Source organism: Adiantum capillus-veneris, chromosome 24 (assembly GCF_014529385.1).
Source record: "Adiantum capillus-veneris isolate H3 chromosome 24, ASM1452938v2, whole genome shotgun sequence".
NCBI lineage: Eukaryota > Viridiplantae > Streptophyta > Polypodiopsida > Polypodiales > Pteridaceae > Adiantum > Adiantum capillus-veneris.
Genome location: NC_140954.1, coordinates 58649837 through 58673098, shown reverse-complemented (window position 1 = coordinate 58673098; position 23262 = coordinate 58649837). Strand labels below are relative to the sequence as shown.

Below are 23262 nucleotides of genomic sequence, written 5' to 3'. Positions count from 1 at the left end.
TAGATTACCTCCGCTTCAATACTCCCTGGATGCACCCTCCCTGTCTCTCACTCGGACAGAGATCACCAGACTCATACGTCAGGATCTGATTCAGCTAAATACCAGGAGCACATGGATACAACGGACACAGGAGTTGGGAACGAAGATGGCCTTCTACAGAGAGCATCTTCTCCAACTCATGGAGGACGGCTTTGTTACTAGGCGTGCATACATGGACACACACTTATCTCATGGGATAAGATGCGCTATTGGACAGATACGCACATCCTCACATCAGCTCCAAATCGAGAGTAGCCGATTTCGAGGGGTGCCAGCAAGAGCTAGGATATGTCACCTATGCAACTTAGAGCCAGAGACAGAGCTGCACTACACATGTCACTGCCCGGCATACTATGAGATACGCGGCTGCTTCCACTGCCTGTTCAGAAAAGGGTTCGGACCTTTTTCTAGAGTCATGAGATACAAGGATCAGAGGTGTCGCCGATTGTTCCGGCTAGAGCTGCGCAACCTTAGGGAGAGCTTGCTAAGAACATCAGAGGAAAGACTGTCTCACAGACAAATCACAGATTTCTTTACACCAGCCAGAGTAGAGCCAACGGAGCAGTCATCACAGCAAATCTCAGAGCCTACTCATACTAGAGTTACACTGCTTGATCGAGCCACGGAACTTGGCAGATCCAGACGTCACTGACCTTGGTGGGTCTCCCACTACCGACGAAGGTTGCAACAGAAGATACTGATCACTCTAGCTCGACATGCAAGACGCCGAACCAGAGTACTGACCATGGAGGAGGTCGATGAGATCCAACAACGACCGATGAGAAATTTCATCTGAACCCACAACCCCCCCCCCCCCCCCTTTTCCTCTCTCATTAGCGTCTTAGTGTTAGTTCTTTGTAACTTTGTAATTTCCGTACTCAGACATGGTATCGAATTCACCAATTGTAACTTTTTGGTCTCATTTGTCATTTTGGCCTTTTGAAGACGTTAATATAACATTTCATTTCATTTCATCTCTCTCTCTCTCTCTCTCTCTCTCTCTCTCTCTCTCTCTCTCTCTCTCTCTCTCTCTCTCTCTCTCTCTCTCTCTCTCTCTCATGGGAAGCATCGGAGAAGTGCCCCCACGTGTAAGAGGACGCATCCATCGCCTGCTGCATACAAAGCCTCTTTCATGCAGATAGGGAAGAGGATGTCGGCAATAGAAAAGGAAATGAGAGAATGGAGAAACGAAGTGGAAGAGTGGAGGAAGGAGAGGAGCACTATTCTTCAAAGATGGACCAAAAAAAGAGATGGCATGCGTAGGAGGATTGCTTTGCTTGAGGAGAAAGTGGTCATCCAAGATTCCATCATCCGGAATCTACCAGCAAAAAGTGGGCGGCTTGAAGAAGGCGAAAGTCAGCCATCCATGATGGAAGAATTGAATACCATGAGAGAAGAAATACGGATTATCAAGGAAGATGAGGAGAAGAAGTCATGGGCCGCGGTCATATCGGCGACACAAAAGAAAGTAGAGGAGGCCGAAAAATGGATTGAGGTAGCCAAGAAAGAGAAAGGTAAGGAAGCTCCTTGTATTCCCACTCTTATTACATGACCCTCGAAGAGGGAAAAAGGAGGATGCGGGCTCTACATGTGAGGCATCAGGCCTCAAGGACATAAACAATGTGGAAAAAGAGGTCACAAACCTCACATGATGGGGGTGGACAAGCCTTCACACACAAAGGCATGGAGAGTGGGCAAGAAGAGTAATGGCCCGAGAGAATCTTCAAAATGGAGAGCTCTCATACTACACTTCCCCTCCTTGGAAGAGAAGAAGGAATTCTTGAGAAAGGGGCCTACTCTCAAGAAGATAGGTATTTTCCTGGCTGATGATCTCTCTCTCTCTCTCACAGCTTGTGCATATGAGAGAGGTAATGCCAAAGATTACGGCGGCAAGGGAGAAGGGAAAGATGGCCTTTACAGAGATGGTCGAGTGGTTATTGTAGAGCGGCGCTCTACATGACGGTGTTAGACGTATGGGACCACAGTGAAGATGGTTGCTTGGAATTGTAATGGATCTATGAGGTTGGAGGTGCCTTTGAGGACAATTTTAGAGACAGGGACATTGTTTTCTTCTCAGAGACTCATCAGGCCCCTAGACAGCTTATGTCACATGTGGTGGGATACAGATGGGAGACAGCCCACAGGACAATCGCGAGATCTGAGCATGGGAGTAGAGGTTCAGAAGGAGTAGCAGTGCTATTTAGGGAGGAGTTACAACCACTACTCCATATTGTAAGGAGAGATGATCATGCTAGATACATGTGGGAGACGTTGAGAGCTGACACATGCCAATTTCTATACATTTCCATATGTTACTTTTTCCCAGTACGCCAGTATATGCTGCATCCAGAGGACAATCGCCTTTCTCTATACTAGATGATGATATATAGGAGTTTTCTAGGGATGGTGATATCATCCTCCTAGGGGACTTCAATGCCCGAAAGGGCAACTCTCAGACAGTCTTCTACAACACTTCAGATGAGATGCTTAGAGCGCTGGATGTGAATGAGTTGGGGCTTGACATATGCTCACATGACAGAGAGCAGACCGAGTATGTGAGATACCTCATGGAGATGACGACTACACATGGGTTAGCCATACTTAATGGCTTACATCGATTTCCTAGAGCAACCGGTTTCACATGCTTTCCACACAGACACGGGGCAAGTACATTGGACTATATTATGGCACAACCGAGCTTTATTCCTTGGATTCAGGATTTCATAATGGGAGCCAGACCAGTGGGCGTAGCAGTGGATCATGTTGTTTTGACTTTGTCTGTTTCTTTTTAGTATAGTACAGCCCAGACATCAGGAGGCAGGTCACATACCCACTATACATTTACACCAGAGACTGCTGACTCGGTTTATATAAAGGAGATCCATAGCCGTCTATGCACAGTTGGTCCTGGCCTTTCGGTGAAGGAGTGCATTACTTACTTATTGAGACACTGCATGGTACATCGTCAGAGGCATACCCACACACTTAGTCGAGTCGGAGGCAACTTTCTAGGAGCATGCCCTAGAATAGTTGGTATGATGAGGAGTGCAGAGAGACCGGCTTTCGGTCCTTTCTCTAGAGTCATGAGTTACGAGGATCAGAGATGTCTTGGGCTATATATCTACTTGAGTTACACAGATATAGAGACACTTTACTGGGGAGAACTAGAGAGAGACGGTCCCAGAGACAGATTATAGATTTCTTTTCACTAGATATGGGACAGTTAGAGGAGCTGCCATCACTACAAAGCTCTGCCCACACTCATTTGACCACTATTGGCACTCTCATGGACCGAGCTCTGGAGCTACGGAGATCCAGACGGCCACCATTGAGGAGAGGTGCTACACAGTATCGACGGAGACTACAGCAGAGGATTTGAGCCATACTCTCTCGACATCCAGAGTGCAGATGAGGATGGATTCTAGAAGTAGTAGTATTTTTGTTCTAGTCTTTTTGTACCCAGACATGGTATCAGATTCACTATTTTGTAACAGATTGGTCTCATAGGTCATTTTGGCCTTTTGAAGACGTTAATATAACATGTCATTTCATTTCATCTCTCTCTCTCTCTCTCTCTCTCTCTCTCTCTCTCTCTCTCTCAGCTTGTAGTTGTATTTTGTTTTAGATCCTTTTTGGTATCCGGACATGGTATTAGATTCACTATGTTGTAACAGCTTGGTCTCATAGGTCATTTTGACCTTTTGAAGACGTTAATATATCATTTCATTTCGTCTCTCTCTCTCTCTCTCTCTCTCTCTCTCTCTCTCTCTCTCTCTCTCTCTCTCTCTCTCTCTCTCTCTCTCTCTCTCTCTCTCAGGACAAATGCGAGATCTGAGCACGGGAGTAGAGGTTCAGGAGGAGTAGCAGTGCTATTCAGAGAGGAACTACAACCACTACTGCATATTGTACGAAGAGATGATCAGGCTAGATATATGTGGGTGAGACTGAGACCTGACACAGGTCGATTACTATATATTGCCATATGTTACTTTCCTTCGAGTACATCAATGTATGCCGCATCCAGAGGGCAGGCGCCTTTCTCTATCCTAGATGATGACATTTGGGAGTTTTCTAGGGATGGTGATATCATTCTCCTAGGGGACTTCAATGCCCGGACGGGCAACTCGTAGACAGTCTTCTACGACACTTTAGATGAGATGCTTAGAGAGCTGAATGTGGGTGAGTTGGGGCTTGACAGATGCTTAGATGACAGAGAGCAAACGGAGTATGGGAGGTACCTCATGGAAATGACGACTACACATGGATTAGCCATACTTAATGGCTTACAGCGATTTCCTGGAGCAGCCGGTTTCACATGCTTTCCTCATAGACATGGGGCCAGTATAGTGGATTATGTTATGACACAACCGAGTTTTATCCCCTGCATTCAGGATTTCACAATGGGAGCCAGGCCAGTGGGCATAGCAGTAGACCATGCTCTCTTGACACTATCCGTTAAATTTCAGTATAGTACAACCCAAACATCAGGAGGCAGGTCACACACCCGCTATACATTTACTCGAGAGACTGATTTCGTTTATTCAGAGGAGATCTGGGACCGTCTATTGGAAGGCATAGCTGGCACAAATGGTACAGGTCTCTCAGTGGAGGAGTGCACCACGCTACTGACTGAGACATTGCACGGGGCTGCATCAGTGGCATACCCACACACTCAGTCGGGCAAGAGACAACATTCTGGGAGCATGTCCCAAAATAGTTGGTATGATGAAGAGTGCAGAGAGATGAGAGACCAGCTTCAGAGGGATCTTCTTTTAGGAGTCATCACTTACAGACAGTCTGGGATTGCTTTCCGACGCCTTGTGCGACGGAAGAAGCGAGCTTACCTAGCCCAAATGGAGCGAGACTTGTATCAGATGTTCTTGAGTAGGGACTCAGGATAGGCATGGCGTCTCTTCCATGAGCACTCCCCTCCCCCAGTGATTACTTCACCTGAGGTGTGGGGCCAATATGCGACATCATTATATACGGTTCCTGGACAGGAACCCCTTCCAGACCCTACCAAGCCTTGCCCAGCTACGAGCACTTTCTTCACACCTGAGATGGTACAACGGGCCATCGACAGAATGAAGACCGGGAAGGCATATGATCATGACGGTCTAGTATACTTTATACATGCCAGGGATATGCTGATGGAGGTTCTCGCAGTGTTGTTCAATCGTGCCATGTGTGAGGGATTACCTGAGACTTGGAGATTGTCTAATATTGTGCCCATCTTCAAGGCTGGTGACCCTACAGAGCCTGGGAACTACCGCACTATCATGGTTGGACACACATTGGCACGGTTGTATGCATCCATCCTGGAGCAAGACTTGAGTAATTGGGCAGAGGGCGAGGGGGTACGAGCAAAGGGTCAAGCCGGCTTCAAGAGGGCTTTCTCCACTCTTGATCATATTCTGACACTCAGGGCCATCATTGAGGAGGGCAGAACACATGGGAGACGAATATATTGTAGCTTTGTGGACTTTCGTAAAGCATTTGACATGGTACCAAGAGCTCGATTGATGCGCAGAGTGCAGGAGATGGGGGTGCCCATAGAGGTGATTTGGGGGATTATGGCCTTGTACAGATCAGTGATGGGACGGGTACGCACTCCGGAAGGGGTATTTGATTTAGCTCACTCTACCATTGGAGTGAAACAGGGCTGCCCATTGTCTCCTACTGTATTTGGTATGTATGTTGATGAGGTGTCTGATTACATCGATAGAGAGGGTGACAGAGGTGCACAGCTGGCAGGGACGTGGATCCCATTGTTGCTATATGCTGATGATAGTGTGGTGATATCTGACTCACTAGAGGGTATGCAACAACAGTTGGATGCACTACGCAATGTTGCAGAGGATAGTAAATTGTGTGTAAACCTAGGTAAAACCAAGGTTATGGTGTTTAACACCACACCGCAATGGGTCAAGAGATCAGTACCCACTTTCAAATATGGTCAGGAGATTGTGGAGTATACTGATGCATACACTTACCTAGGGGTAGTCTTTACTGGGCCGAGATTTTCCTTGAGAAGAGCAGCAGAGACTAGACTAACTAGAGCTGGTGCGGCTCTGGGAGGAATGGAGAGGATGTGTTCACAGGTTCAGTTCGAGGAACCTAGGACAAAGTTATGGCTCTTTGATACTTTGGCTGCCTCTACTATGTTATATGGGGTGCAGGTTTGGGGACCTTCTATAGGCCAGGATGGGTGGAGGCGTATGGAGAAGCCCCTGGTATCTATGATCTCTCGGCTGATTAGAGCCAAGGTTTCTGTACCGCATGATATCATTCGAGCGGAATTAGCTGCCCCCCCTATGGAGAATCAGGCGCTCACAAGATCAGTCTCCTTTGAACACAGTCTGTGGGAGACTACCAAAGACAGATATGCCAGGGTGGCTCTAGAGTCCTCCAGACAATTAGCTCTTAACGGGGATACATCATGCTGGTATGCTCAGATGACATCATGGTTTCAGACACATGGTTTCACCATGGACAGGTTGCCTCCTTTTCAATACTCTCTTCAGGCACCCTTGAGGTCTCTGACACGGGTAGAGATTAATAGACTCATCCGTCAGGATTTGATCCAGTTGGACATGAGGAGGACATGGAGAGAGCCATTACAAGAGTTGGGAACAAAGATGGCTTTCTATAGAGAGCATCTTCTCCACCTCACGGGGGATGGGTTTGTAATTCGACCTAGCTATATGGACATGCATCTTTCGCATGGTTTGCGTTGTGCCATTGGCCAGATACGCACGTCCTCACATCAGCTCGAGATTGAGACTGGCAGATTCAGAGGGACACCAGCAAATAACAGAATATGCCGCTTATGCCATCTAGAGCCAGAGACAGAAGTACATTACATATGTCATTGCACAATGTACTATGAGATACGAGGTCGTTTTCATTGTCTATTCAGAGAAGGTTTTGGGCCTCTATCTAGGGTCATGAGTTATGAGGATCATAGATGTCTTGGGCTTTATCTATTTGAGTTACACAAGCATAGAGAAACTTTACTGAGGAGAGGTGAAGAGAGACATCCGCAGAGACAGATCACAGATTTCTTTACACTAGATACTATACACCCAGAAGAACAGACAGAGGAGCAACCAACGACGGTGGAGAGGTCTACCCGCACTACTTGCATTCTCATAGACCGAGCTCTGGAGCTAGGGAGATCTAGACGACCCCGAGGGAGGAGAGGAGCTACACAAGTTCGAAGGAGGCTATGGAAAAAGATTCAAGCCATACTCTTTCGTCGTCGAGAGTGCAGATGAAGATGGATCTCTACTCCCCTCCCATATTGTCTTCACATTGTACTGCTTAGTTTAGGATCCCGCAGTACTTATATTTATATTTTGTTATCCTAGTTTAATTTATTTTGTTAATCTGACCTTGTATCAGATACACCGCATTGTAACTTTCTGGTCTCATAGGTCATTTTGGCCTTTTGAAGAAGTTAATATAACATTTCATTTCATTTCTCTCTCTCTGTCTCTCTCTCTCTCTCTCTCTCTCTCTCATGAGCACTCCCCCCCCGCCCCCTTCCATCACTTCTATAGACGCTTGGGGCCAGTACGCATCATCTCTGTACACAATTCCTGAGCAGCCCCCCCGTCCCGACCCCCCCGATCCATGCTCACACACATGTTCTTTTTTCACCGCATTTCACGGATTTCACGCATGCCCGAGATCTACCAGCAGAGCTTCTAGCAGTTATGTTTAACCGTGCCATGTGTGAGGGCTTGCCTAATACTTGGAGCCTATCTACTATTGTACCTATCTTCAAGTCGGGAGACCCTATGGAGCCTGGGAATTATCGCACTATCATGGACACACATTGGCACGGTTGTACGCATCTATTCTGGAGCAGCAGATGAGTAGATGGGCAGAGAGGGAGGAGATACGTGTAGCCGGGCAGGCAGGGTTCAGGAGGTGTTTTTTCTACTCTTGACCATATCTTGATACTCAAAGCCATCATTGAGGAGGGTAGGTCGCATGGGAGGAGACGGATCTATTGTAGCTTTGTGGATTTCCGCAAAGCATTTGACACAGGAGCTAGAGCTAGATTGATGCGCAGATTACAGCAGATGGGAGTACCCACAGAGCTCATTTGGGGGGTCATGGCATTATACAGGTCAGTAGTGGGGCATGCACGGAACTCAGAGGGTCTATCCACACCATTTCACTCAACTATTGGGTGAAGCATGGTTGCCCGCTCTCTCCTACTCTATTTTGTATGTATGTGGATGAGGTTTTTGACTACATTGAGAGGGATGGTGATAGAGGTGCACAGCTGGTATGGACATGGATTCCAATATTGTTTTATGCTGATGATATTGTGTTGATCTCCGACTCTCCAGGGGGGATGCAACGTCACTTGGATGCTTTGCATAGGTTTGCCCAAGAAAGTGGTTTGTCCGTCAACCTTGGTAAAACCATGGTCATGGTATTTAATACCACCCGCATTCACATACGGCCAGGAGACAGTGGAGTATACAGATGCCTACACTTACCTTGGAGTGGTTTTTAGTGGGCCAGCATTTTCATTGAGGAGGGCAGCAGAGGCTAGATTGACCAGAACCCATGAAGCATTGGGTAGATTGAAAAGGATGTGTTCACAGGTTCAGTTTCAAGAAGCTCGGACGAAGCTCTGGCTCTTTGACACTATTGTGGCTTCTGCATTGCTGTATGGAGCTGAGATTTGGGGACCTTCATTGGATCATCACGGCAGGACAGGCCGCACTGATGTATGGGGGGACATGGAGAAGCCTCTGGTCTCTATGATCTCGCGGCTCATTAGAGCTAAGGCTTCAGTACCACGTGCTATTGTCCGGGCAGAGCTAGCTGCCCCCCCACTAGTGGTTGAGGTGCTCACCAGAACTGTCTCCTTCATACACCGCATGTGGGAACTTCCCAGAGACAGATATGCTCGCCTTGCACTTGAGTCCTCTCGACAGTTAGCCATGCAGGGAGATACAGCATGATGGTATGGAGAGATGAGATCATGGTTTCAGGCACATGGGTTCAGCATAGACAGATTGCCTCCCTTCGAGTACTCACTAGATGCACCCTCTCTGACTCTTACAGAGTTCGAGATCACCATGCTCATCCGCCAGGACCTAACTCAGCTAGACACCAAGAGAACATGATACAACCAGCACAAGAGCTGGGCACGAAGATGGCTTTCTACAAAGAGCATCTTCTCCAGCTTACGGAGGACGGTTTTGTGACGAGGCCCAGATACATGGACACCCACTTGTCTCATGGGATACGATGTGCTATTGGCCAGATACTCACATCTTCACACCAGCTACGGATCGAGACTGGGAGATACGGCGAGTACCAGCAGAGGCCAGGATATGCCCCCTGTGTGACATCGAGCCTAAGGCAAAGTTGCATTACACATGCCACTGCCCCGTCTACTACGAGATACGAGGCCGCTTCCATTGCTTGTTCAGAGAGGGCTTTGGACCACTCTCCAGAGTCATGCGGTACGAGGATCAGAGATGCTTGGGTTTGTTTTTGCTCGAGTTGCGCAGACACAGAGAGAGCCTGATGAGAGGAGAGGCTAGCCAGTCTCAGAGACAGATCACAGATTTCTTGAGAGCTGCCACTGGACACCCGAAGGAGTTACTACCACAGCAGAGCTCGTCCTCTCACACCAGAGGCACACTGATCGACCGAGCGACTGAGCTGGGGAGATCCAGACGCCCACGACTGCGGAGGACTACACAGCATCGGCGGAGGCTGCATCAGACGATTCGGATCACTTTGGCTCGACATGCACGACGCCCGGTCAGACTACTGACCATGGAGGAGATTGATGAGATCCGCTAGCGACCGATGTTGGATCTCTTGTGATCTAGCTATCCCAGCTAGCAGCTTGGCTCACACCTAGCAGTTTAGGATTCCATAGTATTTTCTTTCGTCATTTTGTCATCTTGTTATTCTGACTTTGTATCAAATACACCCCATTGTAACTTTGTGGTCACATAGGTCACTTTGGCCTTTTGAAGACGTTAATATAACATTTCATTTCATTTCTCTCTCTCTCTCTCTCTCTCTCTCTCTCTCTCTCTCTCTCTCTCTCTCTCGACAGCGACCGATGAGAGATTGCATCTGAAACCCCCCCCCTCCCCCCCCGTATTTCCTTCCTCCTTAGTGTTTTAGTGTTAGTTCTTTGTAACTTTGTAATTTCCGTAATCAAATTCACGAATTGTAACTTTTTGGTCTCATAGGTCATTTTGGCCTTTTGAAGACATTAATATAACATTTCATTTCATTTCATCTCTCTCTCTCTCTCTCTCTGAGCATGGGCATGGGAGTAGAGGTTTAGGAGGAGTAGCAATGCTATTTAGGGAGGAGTAATAGCCACTACTACATATTGTACGGAAGATGGTCATGCTAGATACATGTGGGTGAGGCTGAGAGTTGATACATGCGGATTTCTATACATTGCCATATGTTACTTCCCCCCCCCCCCCAAGTACCTCAGTATATGCTGCACCCAGAGGACACTCGCCCTTCTTTGTGCTAGATGATGATATATGGGAGTTTTCTAGGGATGGTGATATTATCCTCCTAGGGGATTTCAATGCCCGAACGGGCAACTCTCAGACAGTCTTCTACGACACTTCAGATGAGATTCTTAGAGAGTTGGATGTGGGTGACTTGGGGCTTGAGAGATGCTCACATGATAGAGAGCAGACGGAGTATGGTAGATACCTCACGGAGATGACGACCACACTTGGGTTAGCCATACTTAATGCCTTACAGCGATTTCCTGGAGCAGCCAGTTTCACATGCTTTCCACACAGACACAGGGCCAGTACAGTGGACTATTTTATGGCACAGCCGAGCTTTATTTCTTGTATTCAGAATTTCATAGTGGGAGCCACACCAGTGGGTGTAACAGTAGATCACACTCTTTTGACATTGTCCGTTTCATTTCAGTATAGTACAGCCCAAACATCAGGAGGCAGGTCACATACTCGTTATACATTTACACCAGAGAGTGACTCCGTTTATACAGAGGAGATCTATAGCCGTCTATGTACAACTAGTCCTGGTCTCTTAGTTCAGGAGTGCACCACTTTACTGACTGAGACAGTGCATGGTGCAGAATCACAGGCATACCCACACACTCAGCCGGGTCGGAGGCGACATTTTGGGAGCATGCCCCAGAATAGTTGGTATGATGAGGAGTGCAGAGAGATGAGGGCCCAACTCCAGAGAGATCTTCTATTAGGAGTCATCACTTACAGACAGTCTCGGATTGCTTCCCGGCGCCTTGTGCGACGGAAGAAACGAGCTTATTTGGCCTAGATGGAGCGAGACTTGTATCAGTTGTTCTTGAGTAGAGACTCCGGAGATTCTTTCATGAGCATGGCGATTCTTTCATAAGCACTCCCCTCCCCCAGTGATTACTTCTCCTGATGTGTGGGGCCAATATGCGACATCGTTATATACAGTTCCTGGACAAGACCCCCTTGCAGATCCTACAGAGCCATGCCCACCTACCAGCACCTTCTTTACCATTGAGATGGTAAAGAGAGCCATTGATACGATGAGGACCAGCAGGGCATATGATCATGATGGTCTAGTAGCAGAGCACTTTATACATGCTAGAGATATGTTGGTAGTGGTTCTTGCAGTGTCATGTGTGAGGGGTTACCGGAGACTTGTAGGTTGTCTACTATTGTGCCTATCTTCAAGGCAGGTGATCCTACAGAGCTTGGGAATTACCGTACTATTATGGTTGGGCACACATTGGCACGGTTGTATGCATCCATTCTTGAGTAGCAGTTGAGTAATTGGGTGAGGGTGTACGAGCAAAGGGCCATGCCGGTTTTAGGAGGGGTTTCTCCACTCTTGATCATATTCTGACACTCAGAGCCATCATTGAGGACGGCAGGTTACATGGGAGACGGATTTATTGTAGCTTTGTGGATTTCCGCAATGCACTTGACATGGGACCGAGAGCTCGATTGATGCGCAGACTGAAGGAGATGGGGGTGCACATAGTGTTGATTTGGGGGATTATGGCTCTATACAGATCAATGATGGGACCTAGGAGGGGAGATCTGTTTTTATTCACTCCACCATTGGGGTGAAACAGGGTTGCCCATTGTCTCCTACTCTATTTGGTATGTATGTTGAGAGGGTGATAGAGGTGCCCAGCTGGCAAGGACGTGGATCCCATTGTTTTTATATGCTGATGATATTGTGTTGATCTCTTACTCACGAGAGGGTATGCAGCGACAGTTAGATGCATTACACAATTTTGCAGAGGATAGTGGATTGTCTGTAAACCTTGGTAAAACCAAGGTTATGGTGTTTAACACCACACCACAGTGGATCAGGAGATCACCAATGACTTTCACATATGGTTAGGAGACAGGATATGCCGCTTATGCCAGCTAGAGTCAGAGATAGAGCTACATTACATATGTCATTGCACAGTGTACTATGAGATTCAGGGCCGTTTTCACTACTTATTCAGAGAGGGTTTCTGTCCTTTCTCTAGGGTCATGAGTTATGAGGATCAGAGATGTCTTGGGCTATATCTACTTGAGTTACACAGATATAGAGACACTTTACTGGGAGAGCTAGAGAGAGACAGTCCCAAAGACAGATTACAGGTTTCTTTTCACCAGATATGGGACAGCCAGAGGAGCACCATCAATGCAGAGCTCGGCCCACACTCATTCGACCACTACCGGCACTCTCATCGACCGAGCACTGGAGCTACGAAGATCTAGACGGCCACAATCGAGGAGAGGGGCTACACAACATCGACGGAGACTACAGCAGAGGATTCGAGCCATACTCTCTCTACATCCATAGTGTAGATGAGGATGGATTCTAGTAGTAGTAGTATTTTTGTTCTAGTCTTTTTGTACCCAGACATGGTATCAGATTCACAATTTTGTAATAGTTTGGTCTCATAGGTCATTTTGGCCTTTTGAAGACGTTAATGTAACATTTCATTTATCTCTCTCTCTCTCTCTCTCTCTCTCTCTCTCTCTCTCTCTCTCTCTCTCTCTCTCTCTCTCTCTCTCTCTCTCTCTGCAACCCCGCGCGCTGCTGTGCCCGCCCCTCCCTCGCCATACTGCGCTGCTCCTACTTGCTGCCCAGCTCCCCCCGTCCCCGCCCGCTGCCTCTGCAACCCCTTGCGCCTGCTCCTGCTCGCTGGCCTCCCGCTCCCGCTCTATCTACCCGTGCGCTGCCGCCTCCCCTCGCGCTGCCTCTACAACCCCGCCCCCCCTCGCTTTGCCTGTAGCCCCGCTAGGGGTCCCCCCCGTCCCCTCCTTCTACGCGTAGAATGTCCCCCCCGTCCCCTCCTTCTACGCGTAGAATGTCCCCCCCGTCCCCTCCTACGCGTAGAATGTCCCCCCCCCCTTCCTCTACGCATAGGATGCCCCCCCCCCCCCCCTCCCCCCCCCCCCCCCTCTCTTCTATTACGCGTAGGATGTCCCCCCCCTCCTACGCGTAGGAAGTAAATTTTTTATTTTTTTAATTTATTTTTTAATTTATTTTGGGACATGGTATCAAATTCGCTATGTTGTATCGGCTTGGTCTCATAGGTCAATTTGGCCTTTTGAAGACGTTAATATATCATTCTATTTCTTTTTCTTTTTGATACCCCCCGCCCCTTCTTCCCCCCCTCTCTCTCTCTCTCTCTCTCTCTCTCTCGTCTGCACTCTATCGCTCCCACTCCCTTGGCATACCGCCCCACGCTCTCCCACTCGCCCAGCTACCGCGCTCGCCGCTAGTGTGGGTGCACACGTACGTTTAGCAACTCCTTGGCGTACGGCGATCAAGCATGAGGAAGCTGAACGATAAAGCCGACCCCCTAGAGGATGCCATTCAAAAGTGCAAAGAGGAAATGACGGAGATCATTACCAAGATGAACCGCAATCTCTTGGGCACAATAAACATGCTCGAAGGACGCGTGCTTATCCAAGAGAGCAAGATAAGTACGCTAGAAGACCGAGTGACGACTCAAGAGGAAGAGATTGCGTCGCTCAAGAAAGATCTTGCCGAAGCACGATCAAGAAACACACTGGAAGAGGGCGAACTGCAACCCTCGGTAATCGAAGAAATCAACACAATCAAGGAGCAAGTACGGGCCATCAAAGAGGGAGAAGAGCAACACAAAGAAATGACGACTTCTTGGGTGGATGTTCTTACCAAAACTCAACAGAAGGAGAATGAAGCCGAGAAATGGATCAAGGTGGCCAAGAAAGGAAAACGCAAGGAGATAACGCCCACGTCCACACCCACTATCATTAATCAGATAGTAGAGGAGGAGCAAAGGAGACGGGTGCGCGCTTTACATGTGAGAATTTGTGGTCTTAAAGACAAAGGTAATGTGGACGAAGAAGTAAAAGAACTCACAGCCTTGATGGGGGTTCATGAGCCGACGCACACAAGGGCATGGAGAGTGGGCAACATAAAGAAAAATGGAAGCAGTGGAGAAACCTTAAAAGAAAGAGCACTCATCCTCCGTTTTCCCTCCATGGAAGCGAAGAAGTCCTTCTTGAAGAAAAGAGCAACTCTTAAAGAGATTGGCATCTTTCTCGGGGATGATCTCACCCTCTCGCAGATCACTCATATGCAGGAAGTAATGCCAGAGATTAGAGCGGCAAGGGGAAAAGGCAAGATTGCCTTTTATCGAGACAGAAAAGTGGTAATACTAGAGCGACGCTCCACATGACTGTGCGAGACTTATGGGACCACACTCAAAGTGGCTGCCTGGAACTGTAATGGATCTATGTGTCTTGATGTAGGTGCTTTTGAGGATAGCTTTACTGGAAGAGACATCATCTTTTACTCTGAGACACACCAGGCCTCTGGGCAATCCATGCCTCACATCAGTGGATACAGGTGGGAGACAGCTTACAGACAGGAGACACGCTCAGAGCACAGAGGGCGGGGATCGAGGGGAGTGGCAGTGTTATTTAGAGAGGATCTGCAGCCACTGATACATATAGCCCGCAGGGATGAGCAGGCTAGGTACATGCGGGTGAGATTGAAAGCAGAGACAGGCAGATATCTCTACCTAGCTATTTGCTACTTTCCCCCGAGTACATCAGTTTATGCATCACCCAGAGGACAGTCCCGTTTCTCTATTTTGGATGATGACATATGGGAATTCTCTAGGGATGGTGACATTATCATCCTAGGGGACTTCAATGCTAGGACTGCCCATCACCAGGCAATGTTTTATGATACTTCAGAGGAGATGCTAAGAGAGCTAGATGTTGTGGAGACGGGCTTGTCTAGACTATCGCACGATGTGGAATATACTGAGTATGGGCGACACCTGATAGACATGGGCACTGCACATGGATTGGCCATCTTGAACGGCCTACAAAGATTTCTTGCTCCGGGAGGTTTTACATGTTTCCCACACAGGCATGGAGGCAGCACAGTGGACTATGTCATGGCACAGCCGAATCTCATCCTCTAGTATCCAGGATCTCACAGTTGGGCCGAGACCGGTCGGGGTAGCAGTAGATCATGCTTTGGTGTCGATGACCATCTCTTTCTAGTTCAGTGTAGCACACAGGCCACGGGTAGCAGCCCCTACTTGCTACACATTCACACGGGAGACGGATTCTGTATACATGGACGGGATCTACAGACGCCTATGCACTGAGGACCCGTGTCGACCTCTGGAGGAGCTAACTACTATACTGACACAGACATTACATGATGCAGCAGCAGAAGCATACTCACACACCCAGCCCAAGCAAAGCTGCCGATCAGGGAGCATGCCTCAGAACAGCTGGTACGATGAGGAGTGCCGCCAGACTAGAGCCAGACTTCAGGCGGAGGTGCTTTTGGGGGACGTCACTCAGAGAGAGTCACAGATTGACTTCCGACGCCTGGTACGACGGAAGAAGAGGGCTTTTTTGGCTGGACTGGAGCAGGATCTATATCAGCTATTCTTGAGTCAGGACTCGCGTGAGGCATGGCGGCTCTTTCATGGGCAGTCCCCTCCCCCCTGCTATTTCCTCCACAGAGACCTGGGGTTAGTCCGCATCATCTTTGTACACAGTACCTGGACAGCTGCCCCTTCCCAACACCCCCCCTCCCCCCCCCCCCCGATCCATGCCCACACACATGTGCTTTTTTCATCGACGCTGAGATGGTGAAGAAAGCCATTGACAAGATGAGGACTAGGAGAGCATATGATCATGATGGCTTAGTTGCTGAGCATTTCATGCATGCCAAAGACCTACTAGCAGAGCTTCTAGCAGTTATGTTTAACCATGCCATGTGTGAGGGCCTACTGGACAATTGGAGCCTATCTATGATTGTACCTATCTTCAAGTCAGGAGACCCCATGGAGCCTGGTAATTATCGCACTATCATGATTGGACACACATTGGCACGGTTGTACGCAACCATTCTTGCGAAACAGTTGAGTAGATAGGCAGAGAGGGAAGGAATGCGTGCAGCTGGGCACGCAGGGTTCAGGAGAGGCTTCTCTACTCTTGACCATATCCTGACACTCAGGGCCATCATCGAGGAGGGCAGATCTCATGGGAAACGGATCTATTGTAGCTTTGTGGACTTCCGCAAAGCTTTTGACACAGTACCCAGCGCTAGATTGATGAGCAGATTACAGGAAATGGGAGTACCCACAGAGCTCATTTGGGGGATAATGGCATTGTACAGATCAGTGGTAGGGCATGTACGCACCCCTGAGGGACTTTCTACACCGGTTCACTCCACTATTGGGGTGAAGCAAGGCTGCCCGCTCTCTCCTACTCTTTTCGGTATGTATGTGGATGAGGTTTCTGACTACATTGAGAGTGATGGTGATAGAGGTGCACAGTTGGTAGGGACATGGATTCCACTTTTGTTATATGCTGATGATATAGTGTTGATCTCCGAATCTCCAGAGGGAATGCAACGTCAATTGGATGCTTTGCATAGGTTTGCCCACGAAAGTGGTTTGTCTGTCAACCTTGGTAAAACCAAGGTTATGGTGTTTAAAACCACCCCACAATGGATCAGGAGGTCAGCACCTACATTCACATACGGCCAGGAGACTGTGGAGTACACAGATGCTTACACTTACCTAGGAGTGGTTTTTAGCGGACCTGCATTCTCACTCAGAAGAGCAGCATAGACCAGACTGACTAGAGCCCACGCAGCATTGGGTAGATTGGAGAAGATGTGTTCGCAGGTTTAGTTTCAGGAACCCCGGACGAAGCTCTGGCTCTTTGACACTTTGGTGGCTTAAGCATTGCTCTATGGAGCTGAGATATGGGGACCTTCATTGGATCACCACGGGAGGTCGAGTCGCACAGATGGATGGGGGAACATGGAGACACCTCTCCTCGCTATGATCTCGCGGCTCATTAGAGCCAAGGCATGAGTACCACGGGCCATTATCCGAGCAGAGCTAGCAGCCCCCCCACTAGTGGTTGAGGCGCTCACCAGATCAGTCTCCTTCATAAACCGCACATGGGAACTTCCTAGAGACAGATATGCTCGCATTGCACTTGAGTCCTCTCGACAGTTAGCCATGCAAGGAGATAAAACATGCTGGTATGGGGATATGGCATCATGTTTTCAGGTGTATGGGTTCAGCATAGACAGCCTGCCACCATTCCAATACTCATTGGATGCACCATCTCTCACTCTTACACAGTCAGAGATCACCAAGCTCATCCGCCAAGACCTGACCCAGCTAGACACCAGGAGGACATGGATACAGCCAACACAGGAATTGGGCACGAAGATGGCTTTCTACAGAGACCATCTTCGCCAGCTTACGGAGGATGGTTTTGTGACGAGACCCACATACATGGACACCCACTTGTCTCGTGGGATACGATGTGCTATTGGCCAGTTACGCACATCTTCTCACCAGCTGCGGATGGAGACTTGGAGATACAACGGAGTACCAGCAGAGCCAGGACATGCCCCTTGTGTGACATGGAGCCTAAGACAGAGTTGCATTATACATGCCGCTGCCCCGTCTACTACGAGATACAAGGCCGATTCCATTGCTGGATGAGAGAGGGTTTTGGACCACTCTCAAGAGTCATGGGATACGAGGATCAGAGATGCCTGGGTTTGTTCTTGCTCGAGCTGCGCAAACACAGAGATAGCTTGATGAGTGGCGAGGCTAGCCAATCTCAAAGACGGATCACAGACTTCTTGAGAGCAGACACGGGACAGCCGCAAGAGCCACTCCCACAGCAGAGCTCCCCCTCGTCTCACACCAGAGGCACACTGATCGACCGAGCGACTGAATTGGGGAAATCCAGGCGCCCACGACTGTGGAGGACTACACAGCATTGACGGAGGCTATGTCAGAAGATTCGGAGCACTCTGGCCAGGCATGCACTACGCCCGGTCAAACTACTAACCATGGAGGAGATTGATGAGATCCGCCAACGACCGATTCTAGATCTCCTGTGATTCAGCTATCCCAGCAAGCCGCCCATTTTTGCCTAGTTCACATCGACCAGTCTAGGATCCCATAGTATATATCTTTGTTTTGTATTGTTGTTATTTTGTTACTCTGACTTTGTATCAGATCCACCACCTTGTAACTTTCTGGTCTCATAGGTCACTATGGCCTTTTGAAGACGTTAATATAACATTTCATTTCATTTCATTTCTCTCTCTCAGCATGTCCACATGGCTGCAATGCACACGTGACACCGATGCCACCTCACCGGCACACACGTCCAGGCAGACACGTGTGGCACGGACCTTATCAAACAAACATCTCAAGGGCATAGCCTCAAGATAAATGTACAAGGCCGATCATCATAGTAGTGTGATCCCAAAAACATTCAAGAAATATACAAAAAATGACCAAGGCTACTTCTCGGTTTTCAAAAGTCTCTCATATCTCGATTCTTGTGATTTGATCCAAGAGGGGGAAATGTCTCGTCATACTATTCCATGTGCACAGCTAGAGGAATATAATCTCTGTCAAAATTACATGAAGGCATAGCAATGTCCCGAAGAACTCTAGCCGGCTCAAGAGAAGGAGGTCGTATCTCTGCCGAAGAAGAGCTAGCCTAAAGAGGTGGATCCTATGGAGAATCCCTACGCCTGTATACCTATTTGACCAGAGGCGCCACTACATACCTCTTATCGCCTTCTCCTCCTCTTCTTAGCTTCCCTTCCCCTAGCTCTCTCAGTCTCTGACCTGTTGGAACCTGAAGACACTTCTTGTCTCTCCAAAGACTCTTCTGTTGTCTCTGCACTAAATGCTTTATCCACTTTAAAAAGACACATAATGGAATTAAAGTCTACATAAAGATATTCATGCACATAGCAACTTGTTAATATGACATTTGTGCTATTACAGCTTCTTGTGTCAAACCATATAAAATGCATTTACAAGAGAAATACCTGGACATTTGTCACAACATTGGCGAGTACTCTCACCATACCAGCCACCACATTTGTATTCTCTGGACGCCTAAGGAATGTTTCAGTCAATAGGAAGTAATAGTTAGAAATGACTGCATATACTGCATTTGTTTTGCAACATCAAGACAATGGCAGTCATATCACAAAAGAAAAGTCTTAAGAAAGCACAAGCTCATTCCATTACAAAAAATGTGTCATTGTTAAAGAGTATGTCCATTAAAAAACCTGAGTAAAGTCTCTAGCGTACATGTCAAAGGTTTGAAATAGAAGACGTAGTATCCTTGCTTCCACACAAAACCCCTGCCAATACAGACACAAAAAGTACACATTGAGCAAACACAACAAATAATAAATACCATTCAATCTAAACTTTTCTTTTTTGATGATTTAAGATTGCATCATAAAGCAAAAAGAAAGTTACTTGAGAGCAATTACAACAAATCCATACCCTCAATACTTCCAAAACCATTATCCGATGCCAGAGCGGCAACTCTAGGTTTACGCTCTTGAGCAACATGTTCAGAAATACCTGAAAAACAGAAACCGACAAGTCGTTTCAAAATAAACCCCAAATAGGCAACCCTAGGTTCATACTCTCATGCAGGTTGTCCAAGGATACCTGAATTACAGGTAAAACAATTTCAATGTCAACTGGAAAAACAGAAATCATAAAAAATTAATATTCGATCATGTTCAGAAATACCTGAAAAACAGAAACCGACAAGTCGTTTCAAAATAAACCCCAAATAGGCAACCCTAGGTTCATACTCTCATGCAGGTTGTCCAAGGATACCTGAATTACAGGTAAAACAATTTCAATGTCAACTGGAAAAACAGAAATCATAAAAAATTAATATTCGATTGTGAAACATAGACACTGTGACATGGCAGAGACCCAAAGGTCAAACAGGTATCACAATGAAGAAAAGAAAGGATCTGGGTCATCTAACAGAAAATTGGAAGACGATCCACAGTTTGATGCATTTTGAGCTACTCTGGGTACCATCACATAAACGATATCAAGTGCACTTCGAAGGGCAGAGGAAAGACGAGAATCATCACCCTACCATTGCAACCTTTCAGGAGTAGTTGTCTTGAATCTCAGGCAAGATCAAGGATAAATAGTCGATTGGCGATCTCAGCCATGCCCTTTTCATGGGCAGCGGAGAGTAGCTCAAGAACCACTCTTACTCTTTGGAAGAAAATAACCTCACCTCCCAGATGGTTTGGGTCACATGGCAGCACATATTCACCCAAAAGAATGGATGGGGCAGCAATTTTCGATTTACGGACACAAATGATAGCAAACTTGAGAGCCAGGATATGTAACTATGTAACTTAGAGCCAGAGACAGAGCTGCACTACACACGTCACTGCCCGGCATACTATGAGATACGCGGCCGCTTCCACTGCCTGTTCAGAGAAGGGGGACCTTTTTCTAGAGTCATGAGATACAAGGATCAGAGGTGTCTCGAATTGTTCCTGCTAGAGCTGCGCAGACTTAGGGAGAGCTTGCTGAGGACATGGAGAAGATGTGTTCGCAGGTTTAGTTTCAGGAACCCCGGACGAAGCTCTGGCTCTTTGACACTTTGGTGGCTTAAGCATTGCTCTATGGAGCTGAGATATGGGGACCTTCATTGGATCACCACGGGAGGTCGGGTCGCACAGATGGATGGGGGAACATGGAGAAACCCCCCCGACCCATGCCCACACACATGTGCTTTTTCCACCGCTGAGATGGTGAAGAAAGCTATTGACAGGATGAGGACTGGGAGAGCATATGATCATGATGGCTTAGTCATTGAGCATTTCATGCATGCCAAAGACCTACTAGCGGAGCTTCTAGCAGTTATGTTTAACCGTGCCATGTGTGAGGGCCTACCGGACACTTGGAGCCTATCTACAATCGTACCTATCTTCAAGTTAGGAGACCCCAATGAGCCTTGGAATTATCGCACTATTATGATTGGGCACACACTGGCACGGTTGTATGCATCCATTCTTGAGCAACAGCTGAGTAGATGGGCAGAGAGGAAAGGAATGCGTGCAACTGGGCAGGCAGGGTTCAGGAGAGGCTTCTCTACTCTTGACCATATCTTGACACTCAGGGCCATCATCGAGGACGGCAGATCTCATGGGAGACGGATCTATTGTAGCTTTGTGGACTTCCGCAAAGCTTTTGACACAGTACCCAGAGCTAGATTGATGCGCAGATTACAGGAAATGGGAGTACCCACAGAGCTCATTTGGGGGATCGTGGCATTGTATAGATGAGTAGTAGGGCATGTACGCACCCCGGAGGGACTTTGTACATCGGTTCACTCCACTATTGGGGTGAAGCAGGGCTGCCCGCTCTCTCCTACTCTTTTCGGTATGTATGTGGATGAGGTTTCTGACTACATTGACAGTGATGGGGATAAAGGTGCACAGCTGGCAGGGACATGGATTCCAGTTTTGTTATATGCTGATGATATAGTGTTGATCTCCGAATCTCCAGAGGGAATGCAACGTCAATTGGATGCTTTGCATAGGTTTGCCCACGAAAGTGGTTTGTCTGTCAACCTTGGTAAAACGAAGGTTATGGTGTTTAAAACCACCCCACAATGGATCAGGAGGTCAGCACCTACATTCACATACGGCCAGGAGACTGTGGAGTACACAGATGCTTACACTTACCTAGGAGTGGTTTTTAGCGGACCTGCATTCTCACTCAGAAGAATAGCATAGACCAGACTGACTAGAGCCCACGCAGCATTGGGTAGATTGGAGAAGATGTGTTCACAGGTTCAGTTTCAGGAGCCCCGGACGAAGCTCTGGCTCTTTGACACCTTGGTGGCTTCAACATTGCTCTATGGGGCTGAGATATGGGGACCTTCATTGGATCACCACGGGAGGCCGGGTCGCACAGACGGATGGGGGAACATGGAGAAACCTCTCGTCTCTATGATCTCGCGGCTCATTAGAGCCAAGGCATCAGTATGACGGGCCATTATCCGAGCAGACCTGGCGGCCCCCCCCACTAGTGGTGGAGGAGCTCACCAGATCAGTCTCCTTCATAAACCGCACATGGGAACTTCCTAGAGACAGATATGCTCGCATAGCACTTGAGTCCTCTCGACAGTTAGCCATACAAGGAGATGCAAATTCCAGTACTCATTGGATGCACCATCTCGCAATCTTACACAGTCGGAGATCACCAAGCTCATCCGCCAAGACCTGACCCAGCTAGACACCAGGAGGACATGGATACAACCAGCACAAGAATTGGGCACGAAGATGGCTTTCTAAAGAGACCACCTTCTGCAGCTTACGGAAGATGGTTTTGTGAATAGACCCAGATACATGGATACCCACCTGTCTCATGGGATACGATGTGCTATGTGCCAGTTACGCACATCGTCTCACCAGCTGCGGATTGAAACTGGGAGATACAGCGGAATACCAGCTGAGGCCAGGACATGCCTCTTATGTGACATGGAACGTGAGAGAGTTGCATTATACATGCCGCTACCCCGTCTAATGGGATACGAAGATCAGAGATGCCTGGGTTTGTTCTTGCTCGAGCTGCGCAGACACAGAGAGAGCCTGATGAATGGCGAGGCTAACTAGTCTCAAAGACGGATTACGGATTTCTTCAGAGCAGACACGGGACAGCCGCAAGAGCCACTCCCATAGCAGAGTTCCCCCTCGTTTCACACCAGAGGCACACTGATCGACCGAGCGATTGAACTGGGGAAATCCAGGCGCCCACGACTGCGAAGGACTACACAGCATCGACGGAGGCTACATCAAAAGATTCGGAGC

The 23262-nt window shown here is 48.0% G+C and overlaps 2 protein-coding genes and 1 long non-coding RNA gene across 7 annotated transcripts in view; 2 read left to right on the top strand and 1 right to left on the bottom strand.

The window, feature by feature from the left end:
- LOC147426432 (ARM repeat superfamily protein) overlaps window positions 1-23262 on the top strand; it is a 232478-nt gene that overhangs the window by 201331 nt on the left and 7885 nt on the right. The gene's annotated exons all lie outside the window — the stretch shown is intronic.
- LOC147426434 (uncharacterized) lies at window positions 5679-7527 on the top strand. Its single transcript, XM_086498081.1, has one exon. It carries the CDS (start codon window positions 5730-5732, stop codon window positions 7314-7316), a length of 1587 nt encoding a protein of 528 aa, XP_086354207.1. The 5' UTR covers window positions 5679-5729; the 3' UTR covers window positions 7317-7527.
- On the bottom strand, window positions 19080-20026 carry LOC147426433 (uncharacterized). 2 transcript variants are annotated; one of them, XR_015186129.1, is made up of 3 exons: window positions 19907-20026; window positions 19684-19758; window positions 19080-19507 (listed from the first exon to the last, which is right to left on the bottom strand). It is a non-coding gene; the product is annotated as an uncharacterized LOC147426433 (long non-coding RNA). The 2 variants fall into 2 exon arrangements; XR_015186130.1 differs by having other exon boundaries at window positions 19706-19758.

Excerpts from the sequence above, each read along its gene's own strand:
- LOC147426434 (XM_086498081.1), top strand. The coding sequence starts at position 5,730 with ATGTATGTTGATGAGGTGTCTGATTACATCGATAGAGAGGGTGACAGA.